Raw genomic sequence first — 9661 nt, forward strand, 5'->3', positions numbered from 1 at the left:
GGAGGAAGTGCCCTGCCTCTGCCACCAAGAAGGCCTAGCTCGAGGTGGCAGAGGAGGTCACCAGCAGCAGCAACATCTCACGCTCATGGGTCCAGTGCAGGAAGCGCGTCAATGACCTAACTAGGTCAGCAAAAGTAAGTACACTTATTGATTCTCCTACATTCTGTGTTCCACATCACCGCCCCCACCCCGCCAAACTCATTCGGCACTGCCAACACTACTCTATCACATCACTCCTCAACCCCACTTAAGGCTCATCCTCAACTTACCTCCACTTCCTCACCTACCCATTAGTCACCCCACCTCTACCACTCAAGCCAACCCTCATCCAAAGTCATGGCTCTGTCTCATACTCACCCTCTGATGCATCTCTTTCACGGTCAGCCTCACCAAAACCAATGCATTCATTGGTTGGCCACGTCACCATCACTCACTCGCACCTCTGTTCTTTTTCCCCTTCTAGGAGAAGAGAGTGCAAAATGCATGGGAAAGGGCGAGGACTGGAGGGGGGCTGCAACAAACCATCGTCTTTACAGACGCAAGCAGGAGGTCCTGGAACTCAGCCAAACCCTAGAGTGTCTGTCCGTCGGGGATACCGAGACTGGCACCCCATAAACGCCTGGTGGCACAACTTTAACAATCACGCACAATATGAGTTGAAGTTAACGTGCCTTGCAATCTTCAGCACCTCAGTATGCTCATCGCAACATGACACATCTGTGATGATGCTTATTATTGCCTTCTGTTCTCTTACAGGGCCTTCAGCGACTGCTGTGACAGCAGGGGGCAATTCTTCAGAGGATCTGCTGGCCTCTGAGGGGGCACCGTCACATCTTAGCGAGCCATCCACCAGCGCAGATACTCACACCTCGGTGGTCCTAGTCCTCAGTTAGTTGGGTTGGCACCTGGTGAGTTACCACACACGTGAGTACGAGCAGACACTGATGGCAGGGGCAGCTGCAGAGAGTCCGTGTCGGTGGCAGCACTTCTCTCTGGGCTCTGCTCAGCTGGACGGAGATGTGGAACCCTGGGGGCCATCCTTTAAAATGAGAATGATTGAGGGACAGCAGCACATTCGCGAGGTACTGTAGAAGGTGCCATATGCGCACTGTCCATAATAGTGCAGAGGATGGAGGAGTCCAACTCCTGCATGAGTGGAATGGTAGCACAGGTACAGGGCGGGGGGGGGGGGGGGAATCTGAGATAGTGTCACAGGGACCTGAGCAACACTCTGAGTTGGTGTCACAGTTAAGTGTGGGAATGTCTGCAATGGAGAGAAGGCTACCCTCTGTTGAGCTTCAAGCACGGCTCACAAATGAGTTTGTGTGAAAGAACTGAGTGCCCTGCAGCAAGAACTCACCTTTTCTCCCCATCTTTCAAACAAGCATTTAAATGTCCCACTGGCTGCTGGCTGAAACACGTCTGGCAGAACATACAGTGTTTCCCACAGCATGGGGATGTTTCAAAATCAGACCCCTGTCTTAATGTGGACAAAATTAGGTACTTTAAATATCTAAATAAGCGTCTTAACTATCATCCCGCCAGCTTTAATTGCCAGTGGGACTTCCACATTCGGAAGGTGCGCGTGCACCCAGACGCGTCAATGGGGATTCCGGAAGCCTGCAGGTTGGAGCCGGATTCCGGACGCGCTCGGGATTTCCGAGATTTTCGGAGCCCCCCCGCCCTCAACTTCACTGGAAAATCGAACCCCTAATGTATTCAAGAGAATGAGGTAGTTTGTAATGACACAGGTAACTTAGACTTAGACAGTTTGGGACTGCTATGCCGATTTTGATATGCTAGGAGCAAACTGGGAATGGGTAAAAATCGATTATACTTTCCTCGTAATCTGTTTGTATCTGAATTACACAAATTAACACTACATTACCAGCTTATATGCAAATACTTGAACAAGAGAAAGAATACTTTTCTATTAGAGTTTTGTAGCATTGTAACTCACACATTTTATGATTCTTTTTAATCCCGGTTTTTCTTCTCTTCACTTCTCTTGAAGGTAGTACTCTAGGTCTTAGCACAGAGTGAACATTCCTCATGTATGAACCGAGACAGTGAGCATCAACAGGCTATTTGCCATTCAGCCCAATTGTGTCCTTACCCAATGTCTACACATGCACACTTTCCAGCAGGAGTCAATGAATAACAGTCAAAAGTTTTTTTTTTAAATTCGTTCATGGGATGTGGGCATCGCTGGCAAGGCCAGCATTTATTGCCCATCCCTAATTGCCCTTGAGAAGTTGATGGTGAGCTGCCTTCTTGAACCGCTGCAGTCCGGGTGGTGAAGGTTCTCCCACAGTATTGTTAGGTCGGGAGTTCCAGAATTTTGACGCGGCGACGATGAAGGAACGGCGATATATTTCCAAGTCGGGATGGTGTGTGACTTGGAGGGGAACGTGCAGGTGGTGTTGTTCCCATGTGCCTGCTGCTCTTGTCCTTCGAGGTGGTAGAGGTCATTGTTTTGGGAGGTGCTGTCGAAGAAGCCTTGGCGAGTTGCTGCAGTGCATCCTGTGGATGGTACACATTGCAGCCACTGTGGAGGGAGTGAATGTTTAGGGTGGTGGATGGGGTGCCAATCAAGCAGTCTGCTTTGTCCTGCATGGTGTCGAGCTTCTTGAGTGTTGTTGGAGCTGCACCCCTCCAGGCAAGTGGAGAGTATTCCATCATACTCCTGACTTGTGCCTTGTAGATGATGGAAAGGCTTTGGGGAGTCAGGAGGTGAGTCTCAGACCTGCTCTTGTAGCCACAGTATTTATGTGGCTTGTCCAGTTAAGTTTCTGGTCAATGGTGACTCCCAGGATGTTGATGGTGGGGGATTCGGCGATGGTAATGCCGTTGAATGTCAAGGGGAGGTAGTTAGATTCTCTCTTGTTGGAGATGATCATTGCCTGGCACTTGTCTGGTGCGAATGTTACTTGCCACTTATCAGCCCAAGCCTGGATGTTGTCCAGGTCTTGCTGCATGCGGGCACGGACTGCTTTGTTATCTGAGGGGTTGCGAATGGAATTGAACACTGTGCAATCATCAGCAAACATCCCCATTTCTGACCTTATGATGGAGGGAAGGTCATTGATGAAGCAGCTGAAGATGGTTGGGCCAAGGACACTGCCCTGAGGAACTCCTGCAGCAATGCCCTGGGGCTGGGATGATTGGCCTCCAACAACCACTACCATCTTCCTTTGTGCTAGGTATGACTCCAGCCACTGGAGAGTTTTCCCCCTGATTTCCATTGACTTCAATTTTACTAGGGCTCCTTGGTGCCACACTCGGTCAAATGCTGCCTTGATGTCAAGGGCAGTTACTCTCACCTCACCTCTGGAATTCAGCTCTTTTGTCCATGTTTGGACCAAGGCTGTAATGAGGTCTGGAGCCGAGTGGTCCTGGCGGAACCCAAACTGAGCATCGGTGAGCAGGTTATTGGTGAGTAAGTGCCGCTTGATAGCACTGTCGACGACATCTTCCATCACTTTGCTGATGATTGAGAGTAGACTGATGGGGCGATAATTGGCCGGATTGGATTTGTCCTGCTTTTTGTGGACAGGACATACCTGGGCAATTTTCCACATTGTCGGGTAGATGCCTGTGTTGTAGCTGTACTGGAACAGTTTGGCTAGAGGCGCAGCTAGTTCTGGAGCACAAGTCTTCAGCACTACAGCCGAGATGTTGTCAAGGCCCATAGCCTTTGTTAAATCCAGTGCACTCAGCCGTTAATTGATATCACGTGGGGTGAATTGAATTGGCTGAAGACTGGCTTCAGTGAGAACCCTGGAAATTTATTTTCCATCAGGTGTAGGGATACTGATGTTAACTGTAGTATTCTTGCTGCTCTTGCAGCAATCAGCTGATTCCACTACTCCTGCTCCTGCTCCTATTTCTTATGTTCTTCTTATGTTCTTATTCAATACAGACCAGTGATGAAAATAGGGGCCTACCTAGTTTGCATGGCTCGGTATCAGACTGGGCATCACATGTTACCTTACATGTCTTGCAACTTGCATTACTGGTAGAAAATTAGAACTTTTAAAACAATGCACCTATTAATATAATGTGTATGCACGTCTAATTCTGTATCAGTGAACTTGACTGTATTGGTCATTTTCTGCAAGATTGAAGATGTTACTGGCAGGGATATTTGATGAACTTGCCTTTGAAATACACCATGCTAAAAAAAACACAATTTTTTTTGTGAGATGTTTTGTCAGAAAAATGATGATTGATCAATGAATTCTATTAGTTTCCTTTCCTTTAAAACTGTTCAAATGCACATGAGGCAGCTTTACATTTCACAGTTTTCACTTTCTGCAATAAATGCTTTTCGTGCTTTTGTATTTGATTAATCAGAATGTAATTATAAGTAATTCAATGAACCCTGCATTCATGTCCAATGACTCAGACCATTTTTGGTACATTATGACACAAGTGCAGTGCGCCAATACAGACAATGGAAACATTTATTCCACAATATATGCTTTTCATTTTTCTTTCAATTTTTCCTCTCCTTTCTGAAAAGCACGGATTCAAACTGGTCCATGTTCAAGGAGATTAATTAACATTAATAGACACAGGGTACTCAAGACAAATTGTAACTTTAGCTGTAAATAATCCAGCTCCCTTATACTGTCAGGCACAGTAACTCATCTAAGGTAGTTTTTGGTTGCCTTTTATAAAGTGCACATTCTATCGCCACAAAGACATCATTTATCGAAGTCCAGGAATTTTAGTGCAGATTGCAAGAGGTAAGGCTTAAGGGCCTCCAAATCTTTGTAGGGATAACTAGTTAAAAATTACAAGACTTAGTAGCATGGAACTTCCAACTGCTTATCCATTTAGGCCAACCTAACCACCAGAGTGTCGACTTTCAAAATTACCTGGAGCTTAATCAGAAGAATCCCAGAACCCAGTGACAGATCTGCCTCTCCAGATCCCAGCAATGAGTGAGGTTGGCTAATCAATTATCAACACCATCCTGGAGTATTCAGGACCTATGAAGGATTGCCTCAGTTTGAATTTCCCATCTCCACGAATGTCAACTCCAAACGCAGAGAGACCTTGTTCACCACCCTACGGCAAATAATCAGCGGCTCTCACTGTTTACCATCCAGGCATTCAAGGTACATTTTATATAAATTGCAACACTTCAAACGCTACATTTCAAAGTTTCAAATAAATTTTGAAAAAGACAGTCATTTTCAGTTAGTTTTCTGATGTCAAAAACCTGGCCTCTCCTCAAGAGCAGAGTTCAGGATTGACAGGCAGCCAATCTACAGCAACTTGCTTCTGCACATAACCCCTAAAGGGAATCAGGATGTGCCTATTTAGACAACTTCACCATAACGGATCAGTAGCTTTAAAAAAGTCAGGTCATGTTGAACACACCTACTTCTTAGTGCCCAAACATCAAAACCATGCTCCAGACTGCCAGTTAGCAATATCACAGGAGATCAGCTAGTGAATATAAAAAAGGTCTTTCCAGACAGTCAGAATTGTTTTTATGATTTTTTGCAACAGATACTGTTGGTGAGATATATGCTTTAATGTGACTTAACAGTATCCATTATTATATGACTCCTTCATTGACTTCTGCATTTTACAGGAGGTGATGCTGAATACAGCATGATGTAACATAGGAACATGAGTAGAACATTCAGCCCCTCGAGCCTGCTTCGCCATTCAATTAGATCATGGCTGATCTGCCCCTCAACTCCGTTTATGAGCCTTTGCTCCATATCCCTTGATATCCTTACCGAACAAAAATCTATCTATCTCAGCCTTGAGAGCTCCAGTTGTCCCAGCATCCACAGCCTTTTGGGGGAAGAGTTTTCCAGATTTCTACTGCACTTTGAGTGAAAAAGTGCTTCCTGATTTCCCTCCTAAACGATTCAGCTCTAATTTTAAGGTTATGCCCCCTTGTTCTTGATTCCCACACCAGAGAAAATAATTTCTCTAGATCTACCCTATTGAATCCTTTTAACATTTTAAACACCTCGATCAGATCACCCCTCAATCTCCTATACTTAAGGGAATACAAAACAAGTTTATGCAACCTGTCTTCATAATTTAACCCTCTAACCCGGTATCATTCTGGTGAATCTGTGCTCCAAGGCCAATATATCTTCCTGAAGTGTGTTGCCCAAAACTGAACGCAGTACTCCAGGTGGGGTCTGACCAAGACTCTGTACAACTGAAGCACAACTTCCTCCCCTTTGTGTTCCAGCCCTATAAGATAAAGGCTAACATTGCATTAGCCTTTTTGATTGCTTTTTGTACCTGTCTACCAGCTTTCCATGATTTGTTTACTTGGGCTCCCAAATCTCTTTGCTCCTCTACAGTTCCTAATTCCTCACCATTTAGATTTATCATTCTTGGGTCCAAAGTAGGTGACCTCGCACTTGCCCACAATGAATGCATTTGCCAATGTTACCCACTCACTTAATTTGTCTATGACCCTTTGCAACCTCCTACTCCCATCTGTACTACTTACTGTCCCGCTTAACTTAGTGTATTCTGTAAACTTGGATATACAACTCTCTATTCTTTCATCCAAGTCATTAATAAATATGGTGAAAAGTTGAGGTGTCAGAACAGATCCCTGGGGGAAAAAAACTTGTCACATCCCGCCAAACAGAATACATACCCTTTACGTCCACTCTCGGTCTCCTACCTCCCAACCAATTTCCAACCCATGTCAAAAGGCTACCTTCAATTCAGTGCTCTTTCCTTTTAATAATCTCTTGTGTGGAACCTTATCATTTATAATGTTTCTATTTGTCCAGGACTCACATCAAACATCAGCACATTGTTTCTGTATGATCATTCTTATGATTTAAACCAACATCACTAAAACAGATTATCCGGTCATTACCACATTGCTGTTTGTGGGACCTTGCTGTGCATATATTGGCTGCTGCATTTCCTACATTACAACAGCGATGACACTTCAAAAGTGATTTGGGACGTCCTGAGGTCATGAAAGGCACTATATGAATGCAATTCTTTCTTTTTCTTTTAAAAGTAACATGATGTCTGTCAAAACTATTGTGCATTGTTGCAAGTGAATTATGATGCAATCTGTCACTATCCAGTATGTAAACGATAAATAGTAAATTATAACACCTAGGCATCTCCATTGATTTTTCAGCTTAATAATCTAATTGCAGTGAATCAAATCTTTTATAATTTTCGCCATTTTGTCCTTCAAAAATATTTTTTTTGGACTTGCCACTTTATCTAATTCAGGGCTGTTATTTTTTAATGAATCAAAATATTAATCCATAAAAAGTTTGGTAAGCATTTTTGTTTCTAAACATAAATCATATTGAACCACTTGCACATGGCGTCAATGTAATGAAAGGAACATGTAACTCTTCTCCCTCCAGACACTAAAAAAAGTATTTTCTTGAAGAGAGTGCCTGTTTAAAATCACCACTGGTCCAAAGTCTAGGACTTACTATTTCTGTGCAGCCCTGGCAGGAAATGTTCCTTCGGGTGCGATAGGACAGTAAGTTAAGAAACAAAGATTCAAACTCCGCAGGGGTCATCATTGTTCAAAATGTGCCATGTATTTCGGGGAGTGGTGAGGGGAGGGTGCAATGTGTTGCCCTCTTGAACGAGATATTGAAAATTAAAGAAAACAAGCAGATTAGAATAAATTTATAAGCACATGGATATTATATAGCACCTCCTTGTGTCCTCCGGACGTCCATTTCATAAAAGAAAATTGGGAAAGTTATTTGAGCAAGTAATGCAGGCAGCCACAAGAGAATTTATTCCCGCTGGTTGGGGAGTCCAGGACTAGGGGACAGAGCCTAAAAATTAGAGCGAGGACTTTCAGGAGTGAAGTTAGGAAATACTTCTACACGCAAAGGATGGTAGAAGTTTGGAACTCTCTTCTGCAAACGGCAGTTGATGTTAGCTCAATTGTTAATTTTAAATCTGAAATTGATAGATTTTTGTTAACCAAAGATATTAAGAGATATGGGGCTAAGGCAGGTATATGGAGTTAGGTCACAGATCAGCCATGATCTCACTGAATGGCAGAACAGGCTGGAGGGGCTCAATGGCCTACTCCTGTTCCTGTGTTCCTAGAAGTACTTGTGCTTACAATATTTCAAAGCAAATCTGAAAACCAGGACTAGTGATGGATGTAACATTCATACTGGATTTAGACCTTAAACACACAGCAGAAGATAAATTTAAAGTGGTATTAAAAAAATTAAAAATCAACCTTAATCTATAAAGCAAACATCCTACAACAATAATTTACCTGACTCTTATTATGGCATTAACTTTCAACTCGGTTGACATTAACTTTCATTGGGAACATGACGGAAGTTAGGACCCAGTAGAGTCATTGAGCTAAAATGTTTGCCTCCTCCACATATCTGATGAACTGCTACATATTTAATTAACACCTTAGCAAAAAGTTGGCTTGAACGGTTTGAAGTGTACAGATATATACCCGGGAAAGAATAAAACTTCTTGGCGAGCACATGCGATGTAATGGTCTCTTACCCCAAAGTACTAATGAAGCCATTCACCGACCCTTCCGCGTACAGGGAGACAATATCTCCAACATGCAGAAAACTTGGCATTTCAGACATTGCGCTCTCCTCTCTGTACAGTCCCGCCGTCTTTAGGTGAAGGTTTGCACCATCCCACGCGGGCAACTCATGAACTACTAAAGACCCAAAAGTTTCTCAGAAGTTTACTTCTAGAAGAGAGCGATGTTGCCGTGCGCCTCTGTATCTCTCCACACGCACTGTCAATATACGGCGAGAGAGTCAGAGATCAAAACTGAGCTGCAAATATTTGCATGAGCGCTCCTCCGACTATGTGGCCACCTGCGTCCAATAGAAAAGGAAAGAAAATAATACAGGAAGTTTTACAGTATCTGCACTTCTTATCACTAAGCAGTAACACCCCTTTATAACTCAAGGCAAAAAAAAATCCTGTATTAGAGATCACTGCAAATGAAGAATTGCATTGTGTTAGAGGCGTTAGTATCCAGTATTGGTCGTAACATAAACAGACAGAAACGGTGAAGCTCCCAATTAATTTCAACATTTTAATGCTAAAGGACCATTGTCTTAAAGGACACAAAAGTGCTGTTGGGTAATTCTCACTGTTATAATTTGTTTTTGGAAGAGCGAGTTTAACGAAACTTTCGTGTGGCTTTAATTTTGCCTCTAACCATGAAGCTTTGCTTAATTGTGGCGATAATTAGAGCAGACCTAGGATCAGTGAAAGTAACCGCCCACCTGAAAATGTTGGTCCCCAAGCTACCAATCACTAACCAATAGACAGGCAGGAAACGCCATGAATCACCAACCAGCAATCCACACGAAACCAAGCAATCAAATTGCTCTTTTTTTTCAAGGCTGCCAATAAAAAACTGGTAACAGTCACAAACATACCAATCAAATCATTCAAAAAAGTTGCTACTTTTTCTCTGAATGCCTATGTTGTTTCCTCAGTTAGCCTACTATATACATATCACAGATGCATAAAAACTTAAATAATTCTTGGAACAGAGAAGGTTGAGAGGAGATTTGATTGAGGTATTCAAAATCATGAAGGGTCTAGACAGTGTAGATAGAGAGAAACTGTTCCCATTAGCGGAAGGGTCAAGAACCAGAGGACATAGATT

The 9661-nt window shown here is 43.3% G+C and overlaps 1 protein-coding gene across 2 annotated transcripts in view; it reads right to left on the minus strand.

Moving 5' to 3' along the window:
- The window catches only part of itpr3 (inositol 1,4,5-trisphosphate receptor, type 3), a 263682-nt gene extending 254871 nt beyond the window's left edge, over nucleotides 1-8811 (minus strand). The window contains exon 1 of one of the 2 annotated variants that reach the window (XM_068007424.1): nucleotides 8527-8811. In XM_068007424.1, coding sequence (XP_067863525.1) covers nucleotides 8527-8615 — 89 coding nt within the window. In that variant the 5' untranslated portion in view covers nucleotides 8616-8811. The remainder of the gene's footprint in view (nucleotides 1-8526) is intronic. The other variant, XM_068007423.1, reaches the window with a different exon arrangement.
- Nucleotides 8812-9661: the final 850 nt, after the last annotated feature.

This window comes from Heptranchias perlo, chromosome 27 (assembly GCF_035084215.1).
Source record: "Heptranchias perlo isolate sHepPer1 chromosome 27, sHepPer1.hap1, whole genome shotgun sequence".
NCBI classification, from domain to species: Eukaryota; Metazoa; Chordata; class Chondrichthyes; order Hexanchiformes; family Hexanchidae; genus Heptranchias; species Heptranchias perlo.